This window comes from Chamaea fasciata, unplaced genomic scaffold, assembly GCF_029207755.1.
Source record: "Chamaea fasciata isolate MVZ Bird 193981 ecotype frontalis unplaced genomic scaffold, bChaFas1.0.hap1 SCAF_3, whole genome shotgun sequence".
NCBI classification, from domain to species: Eukaryota; Metazoa; Chordata; class Aves; order Passeriformes; family Sylviidae; genus Chamaea; species Chamaea fasciata.
Genome location: NW_027094088.1, coordinates 24,061,631 through 24,083,817, shown reverse-complemented (window position 1 = coordinate 24,083,817; position 22,187 = coordinate 24,061,631). Strand labels below are relative to the sequence as shown.

The window sequence follows — 22,187 nt, the reverse complement described above, 5'->3', positions numbered from 1 at the left end:
TCACACTAAGCATCCAAAAAACTCAGTAGTCACTTTTGAGCCCCTTTGTGTGACATGCCCATTTCACAGACAGCAGATTTCTACTACATCTCATAGGGCTGTGATGGCCAGCCACTCTGAATTCAGCAACAAACATGGAGGACACGACTGACAGAAAAATAACAGGTCTGTGTTTGTGGCAGGCTTTGAATAGTGTGAGATAGATAAGGCATGAGGCTGCACATTGAAGATAAAAGTGAGGAGTAAAACAGCAGTTGGGGAGAATCAACAGCTCTGTCTGTGCACAGGGGACAAACTCACACAGATGCCTCATGTGAACACTTCCAGCCATGTGTCAAAGCACAGCTCTTCAAGCAGGTTGAGAGGCAAATTGATTCTTATTTTAAACTACCACATTATATACAAGAGATACCCATCAAGGTAGATGTCAGATTAGATGTCAGAACTATTTGGATGAATGCAGAAATGGGCAGGCCTACACAAACCAAACTCTGCTTCAAATGCACCAAGAAGCTTGTGATCACATCTGAAATTCAGATCAGGAAAGCCAAAAGGAGCATGTAGAATATCCCAGGCAGAAATGAGAATAAAGGAAATCTAAAGAAAGTAAAGGCACACTTAAAACATAAAAACACTTCAAAGACCATTTTTCCTTCTTAATTCAGTATAAATCAATTTGGTATGATTCTTTCCAACCAGCTCTTTTCAGAGACTGTTTTATATGCAACCTAAACATTTGGAACACAAAATTTATTTTATAATTTGTTTTAACATACTGCACAAAACCTCCGAAGCTCAAGAAAGTTTTTTACCCACGTAACTCAGAGGCAAGAACAAAAGTGCACGAGCTTAGAAAGCACATTTACTATAGAAACCTATAAATTAGCTTTTTTTTATTTTCAGTGACAAAGTAAGCCATCTTCTTTGTGGAGATGCATAATATCAGGGCCTATGATTCACTCTTGAACTGTATATGACCTTAACATCTCTGTCTGCTCATTGTAATAGATTAATGTCTCCCCAACCACTTCTAGCATGGCTTTCCAGAAACATGAATCGGGAGACGTAACAGCAGTAATTCCCAGCATGGTGGGTAAGGCACTCAGTGGGGTGTGTAAAGGACAACAGTGCTACAGACACATCACAGGAACTTATTGAGATGGGGAACACACTGCTATTTTGTTTACTGACTACGTCTAGAATGATTCCCCCTACTAGGTATGGAAAGTGTTAGTTCCTGCTTATGTCCAGGGACAAAACTGATTACAGATAAAACTCTACATCAGCATATACTCATGACAGGAATATGCACTGCTCCGTGCAATGATGAATGCAATAACAATAAAAAAGGGATCCACATAGCATCTTTGGGATTGTTTTCCAGTATGGTGGGCATTGATGGTAGATTGGCAAAGTACTTCCTAATATCAACAAGTGAAATACAAAATCACATTTGAGATTAAGATTTTTGAATTGAAGTAAAAACTACTATGGCAAAATGACTAACAATTAAACGTAACCCAGATTAAAAACTGCAGTGACAATTTTTTTTTCAAGTATCAAAAATATATCAGGCTCTCTAACACTCCAGAACAAAAACGTGGTCAGTGTGCCTCACTCACTGTGCAATAAAATGTAAAAAAGCAGAAAACAGCGAAAAAAAACCCCAACAAACAAAAATCCTCAAACTCCACACTCAACACCTCTAATAAACAAGACCCCTTCCAAATTCTCTATATACTGCATGTTAATTACATTGTCAAAAGTGACTTTAGAATATCTACTTTTAAAGGGAAGAAAAAAATTCAAATAAATGTGTAAAGAAAATGTATTTATATTTTAAACCATGAAAAGGCGAGTTTAAGTGCTCTGCACATCCCAGGCAGAGAAGCCTGGTTATTGACGGAGACACACCAGGGGGATCTTCCCAGCTGACCCACCAGTCCAAACCACACATGTCTCTTAATGACTTTTAACCAGGTCATCTCTGCAGTCAGAAGATGTCAAAAATTAACAACACAATAATCTTCATCACTGCAGATAGTCCTTCATAGTAGTGCTTTTGCTTCAGAGACCTGGAAATAATGAAGCGGCACAGGAGAACACAAATTCCAGATCAATACGCTAAAACAATTGAATTCTCCCAGCACTGGGCTGCACATCTCTGCCAATATCATGTCATACGCCACCTGCTAGCATAAACAGTCTGAAATTTTTCAGACTGAATAGCACTTAGCTTTATCTGCTGGTTTGGAACAAAAGCCAGACAAACTGAACGTAGAATGAAAGGCAGAGTGTGGTGACCAGGATTAAAGCCAAATTGTCAGAGATCAAAGTGGTAAAAATGTATTTTATGGAACGGATCCATCTCTGTTCTGATAATTGTCATAGAATAGTATCTGTACAGTTCAAAAGAAACATTTTATTAACATTTGTCATGTATACAAATGTGTGAATGAAAGATAAGTAGGATTAGAAAAAACAGACCACAATAAACCAAAAATCTATTTCCAGTTCTTTATCAGCCTTGATTAGCTAGCTGGGGAAAAAATGAAGCCAAGCTGTTAGAGAGAGTGGTAAGTTTGAAAACGTGTGTCCTGTGATAACATGGTAATTTTTCCCTCCAAACATACTTAGAAGGTGCTAGAGCTGAGAATCGATTAGTAATTCACTTTCCTCCCCAAACCCAAAAATTAAAATCTTCTACATTAAAACATAGTTTATTTTGTTATCAAATATATTTAGTGAAACAATTTCCTCAGTATCTTTGTATTTGCCAATATTCTGACAGGTAAACTGCCTTTCTTACACGGAAAAACCAAACGCTTGTTTCTCTTCTTCAGGTAATTTCAATTTAAAGAAAGTAGCTGCAGCTACATTAAAGTCACTTCTCTGGGCACTTAGTTTAAGCGGATTTAAAAGAAAAAGCACAAGAAATGACACCTTACAAAAATAAAAAAAGTTGATTTTTTTAAAGGTAGATTTTTTTTTTCCCATTAAGGCATATAATATCCAAATCCTTCAACAACCTTAAACTACTTGACTTTAAGCAAAAGGTGACAAAGACTTCTAGATTGTAAATATATTACATGCCATGGGGTTTTCCGCCTGGAAGGACAGAAGACCAATTTAGTACTCTTACTAAACAAGTGTACAGTGTGTGTAACTCACCAGAGAGCCCACAGAGTGAGCTGTAGAAAATCAGACAGAAATAGCTGTAGGTATAGCAGTACATAAGATTTTATCTGCACTTCCTTCCTAATAGAACAACATCAAAATCAATAGAAATTATGACAAATTTTAGACTGAGTTCAAGGTGTTACAATTCAGTACTTGTATAAAAGCAGCTAACTCTAGCCATGGCTCTGCTTCCAGACTTTCAAAGGATGTCAAGTCCCCCAGCCCACAGCAGAAAAGAAACAGCCTGGGAGCACCAAAACTCTTTTCAAAGAGAACACTGTATTCTGAGGGGTAGGGAAATATTTTCTTCAGCATTCTGTTTTATTCAACTACTTCACTTACATACTAGGAGTCAAATTTTGAATAAATCTTCTCAAGTTAAGAAAGTGTCCTCTTCTATCACACGAAGACAGGTCAGGGTGAGACACTAGGTCTCAAATAATGAACAAAACAAATCAGGATAGATAGTTCAGTTCACTACTTAAGGGTTATGATGCTTCTCATTTAATGATCAAATTTTAAGACAACTAAGTTTCAATAAACTCTATTATTCTTATAGTAATTACAACTAGCTGAAAAAATAAACATTCTTTTAGTATTTTTTAATGGAAGCTCAATTTCCCAAATTTCAACAGCTATTAAACATACATTATTTGTCATTTCCTATTAAAAGGAAAAGAACGATCCAAATAGAAGCATATTAAGCAACAGTTTGAGACTGTACAGCTAATGCATAAACAGCTCCAAGGGCATCTCTCCTACTAGGTAGACAAACTAAGAGTAATTATTTTTATTTTTTTTTTAGATTTCCCACAAGATGTTTATAAATAATGACTTAACCCATTTATTTCTAACTTTTAATGGTCCTCATAGGGACATAAAACTAATTTTTCAGGTGTTAGGTGAGCCATGTCTCTGTTCTCTGGGCAGGCATTTTAAAACATGCTACAGGAAACTTGAAGACTTGTTTAGCCAATTGCTTATTCAAATCACACAGCCCTTTTCCTTCTCCCTTCTATCTTATTTTGCTATACTTTTTCAGAGGGAACATCTACATGCTCAACCAATGGCCAAATGGACTAATTCTAAGCAGAGGAAATAAAATTTTAACTATGCTAATTTGAAACAATTTGATATACTCAGGCAAACAAGTGTTGAAAAAGTTACTCAAGTGTTATAAATAAGCTTTCATTTGAAAAAGTTAGTGACAACACTGAACTCTTCCTACATTTCAATTCTTAGTTTGAGAAGCATCATGGAGAACAGCAGAGTACCACTCAAGAAAATTTGCTCACACTGTTCTAAAAGAAGTACACAGATGCACAAACCATACCCAAAACTGTTAGAAGCATATGGAAAAAGAATAAGGATACTTATCACCACAACCAAAAATATCCCCTACAATGAACATGGTTATTAGGTTACAGAACTTTAAAAAAAACCTCTGAACTTTGTTCTTGTCCTTCCTAAACATGGTTTACCTGGCTAGTGACCCTTATTTCATTAATGCTCTCTAGATCCAAATTCTTTAAACAAAGGAAAATATATGAATAACATCACGCGCAGTAAATGTAACAGAAGAAAATGAAAATATTCAGTAAGTCAGAGCAGAAGATAGGAAAAAATGGGAAGAAATGCAGAAAGAACAGATGGCACTAAAATCAGTACCTGGGAAATGCATTAAGACCTCAAGAGTATCATTACTTGTTATGTGAGCATGCAGCCTGCAGACTTCAATAGGACTTTTCCCATGAGTAAAATGACCCACATACAAGCTTGTCAGGTTAGTTTTAATATTCTGGATAAGAACCTATATCCTACCACTACCATAAGCATTTTCCTATTCAGACTTCTATTTTTTGTTTCTTTAACATTTACTAACATAAACATGTATTGAGTTATTAGATCAATAACTGTATTATGTATACATAATTATGTATACAATAAATTAGTTCTTTCTTATAACTAATAACTTCAGTTATTAGAACAACTGCTTTTTGAATAGTGCAAAGACTAGAAAAAACAAAACTCAAATCTCTCTTATGCTTTCATTAATTAAGTTTCCTGAACACCTGAAGTCAATTTTTGTTAGCATAAAACAAAATGACTTAATGTTAGTGTACTGAAGCCATTGTTGAGATAAGGTAAAAATTCCATCTGAAGTACTTTGCTTACATGAATGCAATGAGATGGAATTTGATGAGATGCACTATGTCATACAAGAGAAGGGAGCAGGAAAAGAAGGAAAACTCAATGGGCTCCTCTTATAAAAGCCCACTGCACAAAAGAAAGAAAAAAATAAGTAAAAAGCCCCTATCCACTGCATTTCCAGTACATACCTGCTTTTGCAGGTCCCCAAGATCACTACTTTAAGTAAAATAAAGTGCCACTCAGTTTGCCGCTCTTCATTGTCATGGGAAACCCTCTCTGCAAACTGCCATCCACTATTCCAATTTCGCTTTGTGAGTTGAATTTGCATATGAGTTATTTAATATTAATTCCTGTCCATGCAATAGGAAATGTTCCTCCAAAGGTTTAACCTTTGTCAAGTCTCCTCATTATTTTTGAGTCCAGAAAAGAACATGAGCTCTTTGCTTCTCTACAGGCAGACATCAAATGTACTTTTTCAGGCACAAGCTCATATTCCAGTGAAATGATTAGTCTGAGATATTTCACTGGTGCCATAGTGTGTGCCACCAACTTGCCTGCACACCCAGAGCCTGAGGGATGAATTCTCCTGATACACACACTTTGACACCCTGGAAGATTTTAATAGGTTTACCAGGCACTAGCTGTGAGCCAATCTTTATTGCTGGCAGCTGCAAGTACCAGACTGCTTTATGCTTTCCTTTTCTTCAGCGTCCAGGTAATCTTTGTTCTTGGAACTTTTTGTGAATGCTAATAGCATCAATCATGCATCAACAGCAGAGGCATGTGGCAACAAGAGTGCAGAGCTCCCAAATGCAAATAATTTCCCACCAAAGAAATTATTCTTACCAAGCCATCTATTCAAAAAGGAAAGAAAGATAAAAAGAAAAGAAATGAAACCCATAAAGTCACCCCCACACTGTGATCCCTACAAGCCCCATAGCTGCTGGAGACAGGATCCCTTACCAAGCCTTTTCACATTTCTAATCCTCAGCACTATCTTTGGACCTGGAAATATCTCCCTTGTGTAGTTATTCTTAGCTGTGTGCAGAGATGGAAAAGCACTATCACAGCCTTTTTATGTTCAAAAGATTTCCTCTATTTAGATTAACTTTGCATTGGGAAGTTACATGCAAATACTCCCAGCCTGCTTTTCACTGTGAAATACAGACAAGTGCTAATCCTGTTGCAATCCCTACTAGAGGTATTTTCCTTATACAGTATCTCCACTTCATGCTTTACCAGGGAGAAACTAAGGTGCCTAAAAAATCTTGCCCTATATCTTATCTTCTGCAGTTCACAAATCCCTGCATGAGGAGCTGTTTGCTTCTGCGACAGAGCTTTACACACAAGATCATAGGTAGCAACCTCCTGACTGAGAGCCCACGAATTAGAAATATAAATCTACCCTGACCATGTGAATTTTTTCACTGGACTTAGCTCAAAATAGGCATGTGACAGAGACATAGGGGGAAAAAGAAAAACAAACATTCAAAGGATAATGCAAAAACTTCATCTTCAGCTACTGTTTCAATCTGTCAATCTAAAATAAAGGAAATTAAGAACAGAATTAGATCACCAGATGTGCCATGCAGACAAACTAGACAAAGGATGAAAAGATCACTTTTTTAACTAAGTCAAGCCATCAACTTCAGAATAAGAAAAATCAGTGAAAAAGCAATCAGGATGGATTTGTCCCTTTCAGTGTGATTCACTGTCTGCTCATAACACTTATTTTTAGCCTATGAAAAATCTCTCTTCAAAGACACTGCTGAGGTGGAACCAAAAAAAAAAAAAATGGAGAGGTTTTAGAAAACTCATTTCAGCAAAAAGTAGAAAAGCCACCCTTCAAACCAGGTTAGCTATCACCTTGTATTAAAACTCTCTTGTTTGAAGGAAAGATTCAGGATGGCATTTTCTAGTACTTTTACTGTTGTTAAGTCCAGTTTGTTTTAAAAGTATTTATCTTACTGTGTTGTCATACATCAGTTTAAACATATCTCACCCCATGTATTCAGAAGTGTATACACATATCTATTCTCTTTACTCATTATTTATATCAGTATGCTTGTAAGGACTGCTGCAGAGAAAAATACTTCTGTGATTGAAAGCCTCAGCATTTTTTAAAATGAAAATTTACCTATAATACTTTACATGAAAGTGCAATTATTTTAATGCAGAAATCTAGATTCTTGACTGGATCACAAACACCAAAATGAGTTTTGGAGAAATACAACTACCTTTGCAGCAATCATGACTTGACAAGTAAGAGTCTGTTATAGGCATGCATAATGTTATAAAGAGAACCTAACAATTACTTCTTTGAGTATTATTTTTGTATGGCAATTCAGATCATATTCCAATCCTACTTATTCAAAAAAATAACAGATTTATCTCTGTTAAGACATTTCAACACTTTTTTGGCCACTGAAAGAATTTAACATACAGAAATCAAAAGTAGAACCCAGGGTACTGCAAAAAGCGATGTATGAACTTGTTTTAATCCCAAGTTTATTCTTCAAGTCTAATTTTAGTCTCTTAAAATTCCAGTCTCTGTATGTAAACATTTTCTTCTGTGAATACTATATACAGCTGATCTCACAATTAACAGTGAAGTTAATGTGTTGTCTGGTGGTATTGGGTAACTGAATACAATGGGAACACATCCATCACCAATTACAGTGTCAATTAGTCATAATTAATTTAGGTTCAGTGAATTAGATCATATATGCACATATCTGTCCCTGTTCCCATCTCTTTCTTCAGTTCCATGCTGCTGCCATTCATTTGTAGAGATGCAATATGACCAAACTGAAGATATTCAGACATGCCTCCCCAAAATAATTAGTTTATTTTTAACTAAACAAATGGACCTAGAGAATTCAGTATGGTCCCAAGATGCTCAGAAAGGAGAAAGCCCCAAGGCATTTTGCAGAACACAGGAAGTTTGCCCTGCCTGTACACAAAGTTTGCTGGGTGTTAGACAGCTCCAAGCCAAAGGGTTTTTTAGCACATCCCAGCTCCTCTGCACTTAAATAGGAAGAATAATGCACTATAGTGTGCACCTTTTGCCCACAGTTTTTCACTTGGACATTTTCTCATAACGGACAGCAGACAGCAGAGTGATTTAGTCAAAATAGCTGCTAAAGCTATATTTAAAAAGAGTTCGAAAAGAAGCTTCGATCTTGATGAGGCCAGACATGTAAATTAGATAAAAGCTGCATTTATAAGCAGAGATGACAACAGTCTACCATTTAGCAAGCGAGAGAGAATGGCAGGATTCAGAGCCCAAGCCAATTAAGCAACATGACTTCCTTCCATCTGGCAGAGAGACTGCAAAAGCACTTAATTAAGGAATTTGATCCCTCTGTCACATCCAAAATAATTCAAACTTTCAGCATTTTTAGCCTATATAAAGCAGTCACCCAAAAAAGCATGGGCTGCATTGTATCAGTTCAGTGTTAGACTGGCACCGGTGTAATAGGTGCACTGCAAGACTCACACAGGGATTGATCCCAGAGACTTCTGTGCTGCGTGGTTTGATGTAGTTACATGCAATTATGGTGAATTAAAATTGTAATTTATTTGAAACATGACCTAATCTTTTATATAATCAAGGACCTGATATATGCCAGAAACATACACAGCCATAATTCTCTTCAAATACACATCTTTAAATTGGAGTAAGTTCAAAACTCAATTCAAATACTTCGCCAGAACACAAAATGAAATGCCCATGGGGGAGAGGGGGGGAAGCATATAAAAATTAGTGGAAAAAGCACCTAGTTTCTTTACTTTTCAACAATCCTACATATTTCAGTGCTGCAATATAAAATTTACTAGTGACTACATATTTCAGTGCTGCAATATAAAAGTTACTAGTGACTAACCAAAACAGATATTGCTGCTACATGGCCATTTCTTGGTGATGAAATCTACTGGTGGTGAGTTATCTCTGTACTGGAACAAAAATTAACTACATTCAGAAAACCTTCTTATTTGGTGGCAACGTATTTTGGTTTTTGTTTTGGTTATGATCTAAGAGCAAGAGAGAATGTAATCTCTAACATGCTCTTTCAGTTGAGTAATTTCCAGGCAAAGTCAAAGCCGAGACTCAAAATTGTCCATAAGCCCCAGAACCTCCAGTGGCAGGTTAACATTTCACCACTGAAATTAAAACAGGAACCTTTTACCAAGAAGTAAGGAAGATTTTCAGAGGTATCAAGAATATAAAAATGTTAGTAAACAGCAGAATTAATAAGCATACTTCAGCTATCAGTTGGCCGTATTTATTTAAGCCACTATTATTTAAGCCACTAACCCCTCTAGCTCAAAATAGATCAGCCTTCCCAAATGAGACAGAAAAGGGAAAAAACAAGGACCAATGGAGAACATTCACACATGATAACGCAGTCTGACTCTAGAAAGACTTCACCAAATTTGGGTTTACCTTTACTGGGCGCTGATTTTCTCACGGAAGCTACATGGTCTTCAGAGATAGCGAGACGCCTCAACACATCAGCCAAGGCTGCTTTTAGCACGGTGATTTCATCCTCTTGTTGCTGCACCCTCAGCTCCAGGGCTGAAAGACGGTCCTGGACATCGGAGGTGCTTGCAGCCGAGATGCTGTCATCTGTACAGAGACAAAGCAGAGCAGAAAGAGGCATTGAAATGCTTTGTTCTGAATTAAAAGCCACAGAAAGAGGCATGTACAGCATGAGTAAGCATCTGTCCCAACATTTTGAAATACTGAAGACATGCTAACAAACATGTTCAGGCAAATAAAGAATGCATATTAGCACAAACATCGAATTAATGCTTCAAGACAGAAATCATTACTAATCACTAACTAAGACAAGGCTTAAGGAGCATTGTTCTATTAAAATCACAAGAGGGAATGTGCTTACTGTGAAAAATATGCTTACAAGTAGAAGGAAGACTGAAATTAACTTTATTTAAACACCCAACTGAATTACCCAAAAAGGTATAAAGCTGCAGTAAAATTCTGCAATATATTCTTGTGGAACTCTTGAAGAATTTTAACTATGACCCTTAATACTAAAGCAAGTTTCAAAGTAAAAAAAAAATCCACAGTTAAACATACAAGTACTGTTAACAATGACCTAATTGCATCAAGTGGCAATCTCAATTTAAATGGTTTAGATCAGAGTTCTTAATTTCAATTCTTTCTCTTTAACTTTTTTCACACCATCCTGGACATGCCAAAAAACATACAACCTTATAACATTTGGCCTGAAGTGTAGAGAAAATAAATGCACTACAAAAAGGTTCCAAAAATCTGTTTGGCCACACAGAGATAGATTAACATTGAAGGCCTAACCCAGCCAAATCTATTCTTCAGTGGTAAAAAGGAAATTATAGCTTCTGCTTACTCTTTGCCTTTGACAGTTCTTTGCATTATTTCTGCCAAGGCAAAATAACACAAAACAGATTTTTGTATTTGGCTGTTCTAATAAATCATAGGCCAAACACTAAAAAAAAAAAAAATCTGTAAAAGAATATGTTACTCAATCACAAGGTACTTAATTCCTTGCCCATCCTGTTCAAGGCTTCCTAAAAACTCGGTATGTTTTCTAACTTCTAGTATGGCTTTACAAAAATTCACCTGTATTATATAGTTCACTTAAGTTCATGTTCTACAAAATAAATACAGCAAATCTAAAGGTAGCTGCTATTATTACTGCGATTCTGTTAAATCTAAACTTTAGTTTTCACTAATCTTAGGAGAACCTATCAAAGAGAAAAAAGTTAATATAAGCCACAATCCTTTGATTTTCCCTAAAAAAAAAAAAAAAAAAAACCTTATTGTGTAGGGGCACTTTCAAATTATGTAAACAAAAGAAATACTGAGCCAAATTCCTCCAGTGAATTCACTATGAAAGAGATTAGAGAGTTTAATGCCAACTTCCACTCAGTTAAAACATGATACTCACTACCGAAGGACCAAGAATTGAACCAACCAAAATAAAGCATCATAATTATTATTTTCGCAACACAAACAAAATTCCTGCACTGAATTATTAAAAAAACACAACCTAAAAAGCCTTTAGTAATGGAATGTCTCCACAATTACTACTGAACTGAAAGGAATAGTTACAATAACAGTTAGAGATATTAGTTACAATAGAGTAACAATAATAAAACAGCCCCTAGAAGACAGTTTTGCATATTCTTTTAATTCATTATTTGGTTAAAGCAAAAGCAGAAGTGTGCACTTCGTGGTTAGCACTATTTTCGTTCTGGCTGATGAAAAGAACTGCAGGGGAATTAATTAATTAATAAGGTACATAATCAAATTGAGATCCAGAGACAACAGATTAGGACTCAACAAAAACACCTTTAAGACCACCATCCATAGCTGTACCTCCCTGTATGCAGAAAATTGATTTTAATGACTCCACAGCCCAGCACATCCAATGCTTTCTCAGAAGGACTTCATAAACCCAGACCTGTGACACCTACCCCAGATTGGGAAGGACTGTGTAAAATTCTTCTATTAAAACCCTTATGTTCAAAACATAAACCCCCATACATTTTAAGGAGCTGGGAAAAGTTCCTACATGCATAGGTACCTATGCTGCATACAAAAAGGAACCAAGGTAAATGTACATTAATCCATGAAGAAAAGCTTTTACTTCAGGAAAGTAAATGGACCTAAAATACCCTATAATTCATATTTCTACTATCCTGCAAGTATAAGCCTTTAAACAGATGCAGTGGACCAGTCAGAATGTACACTCCAGAAAACAATTACTTTCAAAATATTATAAGCTTTGTAACTTCTCTTACACTGAGTAGCAGTCCAAACAGAAGAAAGTAGTTTGACATTTCCTTAAAAAAGGAGGAGAAAACAAAAAAGGGGGGAATCCCCCCAACTTTCTTTTTTTTCCCTTTTTTTGTTGGCCAAAGTCTTCAATTAATAGACATTATCCATTATAATGGATGAATTATGGACACATTCTGAGGCTGCATAAATATACAGCAGATCACTATAAAACACTTGTAAAAGGAATAAGTAGCTATGTCAAATCATCATTTCAGAAGCCAAAAAATTACTGTGCTCCCTGTGTAGAGTCCAAGCAAGAGTAATTACCAAACCGGGAAAGGCTTCAGTGTTGATCAGTCTCTCTGATGAGCACAGAAGCAAATGCTCTGCACATCCTGGACATCTTTATTTCCCATGAACCACTAACATTGACCATACTGTTGCTGTTGAACCCCACACCCCAAAATCAGAGCATATTAGTTGGCTGCTGCAGCTCTCGGAGGCACAGTTATGTTACTCATTGGAACTTCAAAGCAGGAGAGCACATCTACCCTGCTCTGTAAGGCTGAGCTGCAATGCTTTGACCTCCTCAACACATTCGATGAGACAGCAGAGGGGTTGGCCAGCGCACTCCTCTGAGCTGTGCTGGCCCTGGCACAGCACGGAGAGGCAGAAGGACCCTCTCAACCCAAGAGCTTATCAGAGGGCACAGCTATGGACATGGGGCATGAGGAGAAGGCCCAGGAGGTTGAGCCACTCAGCTGATTCCAAACCAGGCAAAGCAATGTGCCCTGTTGTACAACAGGAGGTTCCAAACCTCCAGTGGCCGCTTTACCTTATAGAGAGGGTACAGGAGACACAGCGACTGAAAGAAGCTGGAGGGCAAGGATATCACCGGGAAATCAAGACTAATTTGGTTGATCAAAGAATACAGTAGCACACTTGGAAGACATTTCATTGTTCTTTAACATTCTACAGAAGCAGCACCTGTTTCAAGTGATGACAACCATATATTACCCTGGCAACTATTAGAGAATTAAAATTAGTAATTCCCAAACCAAATATCTCACCCATTATAGCAAATATTCAACTGAATTCCAACATGCCCTTCTTGGCAGTGTCTTGAAAAGACACTCAACAGGGATTATCTTAAAAGAAGATGCCCTAAAAGTAAACAAAGCTGGAATCCATGAGATCATTCTGACAAATCTGCACAATCACATCTTTTATTCACAGAAGTTTTCAAAACCTCTTCCAGATTTCTTCTTTCATTTAAAATATATTTTGTAATCTAAAGAACCACTTCAAAAGAAGTTCAAACAAAAAAACCCCTCCTTCCTTCAAGGACATGCCCTCCTCCTTCAGAGAGGAAACAGCTCTTAGGCAAGAACAAAGTCAGTCAACGGGAAGCAAAATTCCATCTCCTCCCTTCCTCTTCTCCCACTCCTAAACATCTGTTCTTTCCCTTGTGCTGAAAGAGACACGCATCTATCCAGGCCTCCTATAAGCTCCTTTTCTTTTATTAAATCAGAGGGAAATTTATTTAAAGAGGGAAATCAGTTAAGCAAAGAGAGCAAGTAATTTGTAAGTGCAGTCAACTATTGATTCATTTATTTCATTCATTTTAAAAACACCTTTTTAGTTTTCTGGTTACTCTTATTGTAAGAGTATTATTGTAACCCAACATCACCATTTCTGAAGTGTTGGTCGTGTTTTCTAAGCTGTTAATGACCTATGCTTCAAGGGACACCCAGGGAACAAGATCCAGTGTGGAAAAAAAGCACCATCTACGGTGTTCACTGGTAGTAGTGAGGAGACATCCACACAAATGTGAATCTAAAGTATTTTTAGTCTTAAAAACTGGTTTAAGGTAAGAGCACTGGCACTCAAACCACAGCAAAAACATGCTAGGTCTAACCATACAGTACGATAACTTTCAAAATAAAATATTCTTTTATTTTTCATATTTCATCAGCTTGATTTTTAATTTTAGCCAGGAAAACATCAATTCTTCCCCTGCTTTTGGATTAAGAAGAGATATACATGGGATGCTTGTATTCAGTACCCATGAGACACAAGGATGACTCTGAAAATGAGGGTTCATTTCTCATAGTCAATGAACAGCACTGAACAGAGAGGTTACTCTGCAAGGGACTCCTCACAGGCATCAAACCACTGCTAGCAGATCAAACAAGGCAGCAATTCAAACTGCCCCTGAGACCAGGGCCAGAAACTCCAAAAGGAGTATCCAGGACATAGTGGTGGTACTTGACAAACCTTTCAAGCCACATATCCACTCCCCACATGGCATCTAGCAGGCATGTGAGGGTACCAGCATTTGAAAAGCATCACTCTTCATCATTTGCTGCCCAGGGAATGTTCAACTGGTTACATTTGAAAAAAAAAAAAAAATCTTACTACTGAGCCGTCTATTCTGGGCTCCCTCAACAAATCCAGAGCATCCATTATCACCCCTCTGAGTCAATTCCTCCCAGCTTTGACTAAATCTAAATAAGGGATGCATTTTAGACGTAAGCAGCATTTCAGAAAAACAAATTCTACAAACTCCAGCACACGGAAATTTAAACCATGGGGTGGAAAATCCTATGCTTCATCCAATAAAGCTACATAAACCACAGGTAATTTTAAACCCCTGCTGTTAAGACACCCACAAGGTTTTCTATATTTTGCCCAGAGTGGTAAGAATCTTTTATTAGGGCAAAGAAACAGAAATTACTGGGACTAGTATAAAGATCTGGTTGACAATTTCCGGAGATAACTGTCCCCAAAGAACCTTTTCTCATGAGGACCATGATCTGTTCCTGTACAAAGGAAAAGATGTATTTGTATAACTTCCAATTTTTGTTCTAAAGATCACTGAAAATTTTGACTCTGAATGAGGATTATATTGCCAGAGAGATACCTGATGAATTTCTTTTTCCTACATGTTATGAGAAAGAAAACTCCCAGCAGTTTTCTGCAGATCACCTGTCTTAAGAGTAGCTTATAAAATGTGCAAAGATCAAGAATTATGTTCCAGATCTGTAGTCCATAATTTTCAACAACAAAAAGCAGAATTAAGACTCCATACTTTTGCTCACAGTATCTCCTCTGAATGCCAGGACATGCACAAATTATCTCTGTTTTGTAAAGGATGTGAGTCATGGAAAGAATACAAGGATGGGATTAAAGCACACAACATGAACACAGAGGATTAAAAGAGCTCCTGCACAACCCAAATGATACTGTATTATCCTAGAACCTAGAACTTATGGCATGGAAGTGGAGTGGGAAGTTCTCCCCAAGCTCTCCCTTCCTGCAAGCACGAGACTCTGGCCTTTCACTCTCTCAATGACTCCACACATCTTTGGCTTCTTTCGCTGGTTTTTCGTTCTTTTCCCTAATCTTCTAGGTTTTCTACATCAAATTAAAACCAATGCACTGCTTGATCTCACACCTGTTACTGGTGAAAAAAGTGTAAGTTCTTTCTTTATTTTCTTTTTAGAATAATAATGCAGCTGTTCTGAGATAGGTACAGGTAAGTCACTGACTGTAGACATACTAACATTTCCAACACTAGCTAAGCCTTAAATTTGTCTCCTCCAATGACATTTCTTCAGGTTTTCAGGGAGAACACATGTTGTCACACAACACTCATTTCCTCAGGATTGATGCTGCATGAGAACCATCACATCAACCAGACTGTCTTCCTTGCACAGCTCATGAGATTTTTTAATGTTTCATACATCTATCTAATTTAACCCCCTACAAGTAGTTAATAATAATAAAAAAGGATGTATTACTCTACACTAGCCATTTCACAAACCCTTTGGATCACAAGTCCCCACAGCAAGCAGCATTTTATTTGTCTGTAGATGATCCATGAGATGATTTTGCTGAAACCCATTCTGCAGTGCAAGAGTTGCTACTGGCTTTTGATATTGTGGACAGCTTTATGGTGAGTTTGAAGGATGTTCATGGCTGTGAACCTGCATCATTACATGATAAAGAACATGACCCATGTTTTCAAGCAACTTTACTTGAAAGGGCTGTTCTGACATGCAAGATGATTTACCAATTCATGCCTAACAAATAAGTAGCTCTATTTGTATATGCTAGACAGATTTGTGCACATAGGTTTTAATATATTTTTATTTTCCTGACATGAAAAAGCAAAGGAAGGAGAAAGATAAAAAGATGACACAGAAACGTCCTGACAGAAATTACCCGATAATAACCACAAATTACAGTAAATATTTTTGTACTAGGCTTGTGTATCTGTTGCTGTAAACAGTTTTAATACCAATAATCTAGATACATCAGCATGAGATTCACAGGGCGCAGACCCACCCATACCGTATTTGACCAACATGAGTGTTCTGCTTGCCTAAGCTTCCAGTAACTGTGTAACTTACTGGGCACAGAAATTTTATGTTTCATACTTGCCAATACTAGCTTTGATGGGCAGTAGACTGCAAAAATAGAACAAACACTTACAGACACTTCTCATATTTGACACTGGTACCTATTTGATTACCTGAAGAGGCAGATAATTATGCAGGCACTGCCTCATATCCTCCCCCAGCTGCACACTTCTTATCAGCTCCACCTCCATTGAGATGCATCTCAAGAGTAAAACCATTCACAGGTTTTTCCCCAACCACTGCTTAAAAAGCCTTGTGGCTTTTAAGTACTTTTCTTCCCCTAACATTGCTTGGCTCCTGACATTGTTCCTGATATTGCTCTTCAACTCTTGGCCTTCAACCCGCAAGACAAGCCCTTCCCTTTCCAAAATACTTTATCTGGTACAAATCAGTGACCTCCATACTCCATATACAGAATTTATGGTGGCTTTGGGCACCTACTTGGGATCCCCCATATAAATGGGATCCCAGCAGCTATCCTAGCCACCCCAAGCTCTTATCAATATTTGGTGCCACTCCATTTTCATGTCACAGTAAGGAGAGGGGCAGGGGACATCTTTTCTAATACAGAGGCTTAGAAATTCACACAGCAACCCGAGACAGTTGCAACTAACTGCTCAACTGTAAGTTGCACATGCATTAACACTTTAGGACACATAGATTAGTATTACTTCACTGGAAATAGTTCATATTGTGCTAGAAGTGTTAGAACATTTCCACGGTAAAATGCTGATTTAAAAGTAACAAATTAAGTGAGCATGAAATGATGTAGGTTAACCCCCATCCTCCCTAATGCCCAAATTGATCTAGCTAAAATTTTCTAAGAAAACAACTTTTCATACGCTGAAGAGGGACCACATCCCTGAAGTCCTCCTCTTCACCAAGGGGTTAGCCACCACTCACCTCTCTGCACCATAATCAGATGGCACTCAAGCCACCCTATGGAGAAACTCAACAGGCTTTAGCTCTGCAGGACAGAGACAAAGCCAGCCACTGCCCGGGGCTCCAGGGTGGCCACGGCAGGACACGGACACCAAGAATAGGAAAGCATTTCTCCTGCACTCCCAAAGCCTCACTGCAGAGAAGCCTGCATGCTGTGCCTAACCCAAAACACCAGACATCAGTGGGGAAAAGTGCTCAGCTCTCACAGGTAAACCCACCACCAGCAATTAGGCATTTGACATGTACAGGGCAGTCCTTCCTATGTACTTTGACAACCAAGCCTTTCTAGTTTCAAATGAGGCGACTACTTAATTAGAAAATTAGGTAATTAGCTGATGCTTTTGACCTTAATCTCTTTTTAACTTCACTCTTCATCTGTTAAATGAAATGAAATTCATCATCCCACACTACCTAAAGGTTAATTAACACTTGTGGGCTAACACAGAACTACCCTAAGTGCTGCAGCAAGGTCAGTGTTTAAATGCAAGCAATTTTTCAAGAAGCAAGATTAAGAGCCTTCCATATAAATGAGAGACACGCAAAGAAAATGAAGGTAACTCAAAATACCAACCAACTGCTTTTACGGGAAGAATCACCTTTTCAGAGTTCTTACTTGGAGGAGACCAAGTAATAAAAAGCTGCATCTTACTACCAATGTGATTTCAATACAGTCTTGAAGGACAACCCTAATTCTGACTTTTAAATTCAGTCTGACTCCCCACTTAGAACACTCTCCTTTAACCTTATGTCTTTAATGTACAAATCTACAAAAAGATTACAGCATTAATTATTACTGATCCGCTCAACACAATGAATGATGATAACCACAGCCAGGCTCAGACTATCTATCCAAAACATCACAAAGTCCAGCAAACACACGGAGTTCATGGAGAAACATGGGACCATCTGAATCACTGGTTTTCCAGGAGTACTGTGCAAACTCATTTGCACAGACAGGTACCACTAGTTATGTGGCAGGCAAGGAAGTTGGTGTGGAGGTTTGTAAATGGATAGAGGGGGAGAGGAAGGAGGGAAGAAGAGAAAGAAAAAAGAGCACTCACAGTAATCTCAGACTCTCCATCCCTCTCTGTACCCCTCCCTCCACCCAGGACCACTTATTTTTTAACTGCTCTTGCCAGAGTGATGGTGCTAATTCATGCTCAAAGAAGTGCCCATAAATTTAGAAATTTTTTTTTTCAGAAGTTAAGCCCCAATTCATACAGCTTACCTCTGATTATCCAAGCTCTATTTCCAAAAACGTATTTCCAAAATACATACTTCTCTAGTAACATGTAAATAAAATCCAAGTTTGCGTAACATTCAATCTTTAGATTGCAACAATGCAGGCAAAGTCCAACATTCCCCATTACTGGCACAGTGCATGTCCTCTGTTGCAAAGCATTTGAATTCAGTAGTACCAACATACTTTCAATCTGACACTTATGGAAATCTTTCAATATCTTAAATATTTATTGCTTATTTGGGCAACTAACTTAACCGGGTTTTTGTTTGTGGTATGCTTTGAAAAAGTAAGTTTTTGCCCTAGAGGAAAGAAGTTTCTCTAAGATTGCTATATTCTCATCAATTTTAGAGTACCATTTCAGCAGCAAAACAGAAAAGCACTGAAATCATTAAGTGAGATAACATCAGACAAAGCAAAATAACCTCTTCTTTTTTACATTTTATTTTACATTTTATTTTTTTATACATTTTATTTTCTGCCATGCAATGTTTACTTAAAAGATTCTACTCATCTCAAACCCTCACACACAAATGAATGATCTCTATTTTCTGTTATCTAGAAATCAAGTTAGACATTATCCCTGGAAATAAAGGTGTTGGAACATTTCTGAAAGTTTTTGTACTGGCTGCTTCATTGTGCTGCGCATTTCTTTCCCCCAGGACTCATAAATATCTAATTTGTAACATCAAAAATACCACTGCAAAAGCCGTTTCTTTGATCTCATTCTGTGCTATTCCAAGCCAATCTATCGTAAGTGCCACTATGTAAAAATCCATCAAGAAAAATAGAATCCTGGCCTGTAGTATTAATTCCCTTTCCCAAAGAAATATGGACCTCCTTTTTCCAAAACACTCATCTACCCTGCAGGGAAAGCCTTCCCTTTCAGTACTGCTGGAAAAAGCAGGATCTGAGCACTTTTGTGCTCAGCAGAAATGTGCTTACACCAGAGCAGGGGGAGGCACCAGCGTTGATGTGCACAGTGCTATTTCAGAGCTCTTATCCCACCAAGCCACAGGATACAGCAATTTCAGATAAAGGGAAAACCTGTTTGGAAACAAGACTCACCAATTCCCTGCCTTATCTTAGTTTTCTGGTATTTCAGGTACAGGAATTCCTTCCACTCACTCACAGCCCAATGCGGCCACGGCTTTATTACCTCTCCATACCAGAGCCCATTCAGTAAAACGTCAGCTTTGAACTTCCACTCTGACAAGCTAAAGAGACCTTGAACAGTTACTGTCCTTCTTTGTGCCTTCTTATCCAAATCCTAAGGATGACAATCTGCTCCCTCCCTTGAAAAAAGCAGCCTCTAAGAGACAAGCCTTCTGGTGGGAGTATTCATTCCAGTGTTAGTTTTTCTCTCATAACCATCCACCCACAGCTCTGTCGCAGCAGGGCTGGAGCAGCCAGTTGTGCCTGCAAGGCTGTTGTGCTTCATCCATCCCATTGGGCAGCATGTCCTGCAGAAGGCACCCTTATCCCAGCTCTGCCATACAAATGTTACCCTCACTGCTGCAGGGGATACCATCTCACAGCAATTCGACCTCCCCTGTGTCTTGTAAGCAAGAACAGACGCAAGGCTTGGTTTGATGCTTTTAGAAGTCCACTGTTTCTTAGGAATGCAAAACTAAAACTCTCTAATCACAAACTTGATCCAACTCAGCACTTGCAAAGCAGCAGTCAAAATCCTGCTTTTGTTTACCTTCACCAAGAAGCATCCAGAGCTTCTGCAATTGCTTGCAGCTTTGATATTAGAGGAACATCTCTACAACAGCATGTGTTTACTCCAGGTGGAACCAAATCCACAGTGGTTTGGTTTGGTTGGGTTTTCTGTTTGCATAGAAAAGAACTAACCCATCTGCATAAAGACCAGTCGTACTATAGACACAGCTAAGCTATGTGCTTAATTTCAAGGATAAAGCACGTGGTTCCCACACAGCCACCCTGGAAGGTGGTACCTGCAACTACTCATCACACGTTAGTCACAATCTCCAATTTGGTTACTACACAGGAGGAACTACTGAGAAATAAATGGAATACCTGCACATTGTGTGTCAGAGAAAACACAGGCCAGACAGCAGTAAGAGGTATCTATGCTGGTGAGAGACAACAGCCACCCTCAAAAAGGGGGGTTGAGTAGAAATACAATTAAACTGACTGGTTCTTTAGTTAAGCTCTTTTCATTTTGTTATGTTAGCAGTTAAACAGCCCTGGTGAAGTAACAGCTGTAAACAAGGTGTGGGTGGAAACCACTGCTCACACCTTTCCTGCTGCTGTGGCTGCTGCTGCCTCACAGGAGACTGACTGTCCTGCAACATGCTGCTTCTCAAGAGCTGTAGGAGCGTTAACATCAACAGTTGTTATTTTGCAAAGATAGTCTTTTAAACAACTCAGACTGCAGACCTGTCAACAAGCACTGCAGCATTGCCGCACTCTCCTTAGCAAGGACAATATCAACAAGTTCCCACAAATGCTCTATAAACAAAAGAGGTAATTGTGAAATGAAACAGATTTAATTCATGACAAGGAAGAACTCTTGAATAGCATGGCAGACATCTCTATGTACGACTGCACATCTATTTCATAAAGCTGCAGTTAGACCGCTTCTGCAGAAATGAATACATAAAAATGAAGCCAGTTTCAATCATAATTTCAGTTGCTAATCCTGCCACTATTACACCTAAAATGGGAAACTCCCCAGAAAAGGGAGGAATTAAGTCTACTTTATTTAGGCCAAACCACAAAGCAGATTTCAGAACTAAGGCAAAGCAAACACAAACACCTGGAAACAGTGCTGCATGATGCTACAACTTCCCAAAAAAAATATCAATCACTAAACAGAACATTTTGATTGACACAGGTAGGCTAAGACCTAAAATTTTACCTTGAAGGTTTTTTATGTAGAAATCCTACACAAAATTGAACAATCACAATCACTGTTGATAAATCACACGCATGTGTGCGTGAAATTTGCTTACACGGGAAAAATGTCTTTCTGTAGGGATACTTTTCTTCTCAAAGGATTCTGTAGGGAAACACACTTCTGTGTGGAATGTTTGCCAAATTTTGAACACTCAAAAGGGATATATCTATCAAAATTGCTTAAATCATCACATTTTGCATCATAAACAGATTACCTATCTGATCTTCCTACAGATGTCATTTCTGAAGCATAAAAGATCTTCAGGTTTCTTTTCCCACTATTTGCTACAAAGCAACAGTTTTTAGGTAAAAAACGCTGCTCTGCAAATAGCAATAGTAACTGATCATGGATATGCCCAGTACTACAAATACTACAGGTGCTACAAATACTTGACAAGAAAACAAGACTTGAATATAGTTGGGACTGAGTAACAGCAGTGTCACAAATTACAAGGAAGTTGCATTTTTTCCCATTTACTTCCTTCTTCCTCAAAATTAACGAATTAATTAATCATTAATTGATGAACTGATAACAATCCAA

General features: G+C 38.0%; 1 protein-coding gene across 3 annotated transcripts in view; it reads right to left on the bottom strand.

The window, feature by feature from the left end:
- EML4 (EMAP like 4) overlaps positions 1–22,187 on the bottom strand; it is a 147,969-nt gene that overhangs the window by 59,487 nt on the left and 66,295 nt on the right. For all 3 annotated transcript variants that reach the window (XM_066178374.1, XM_066178372.1, XM_066178373.1), the window contains exon 2: positions 9,779–9,961. In XM_066178374.1, coding sequence (XP_066034471.1) covers positions 9,779–9,961 — 183 coding nt within the window. The remainder of the gene's footprint in view (positions 1–9,778; positions 9,962–22,187) is intronic.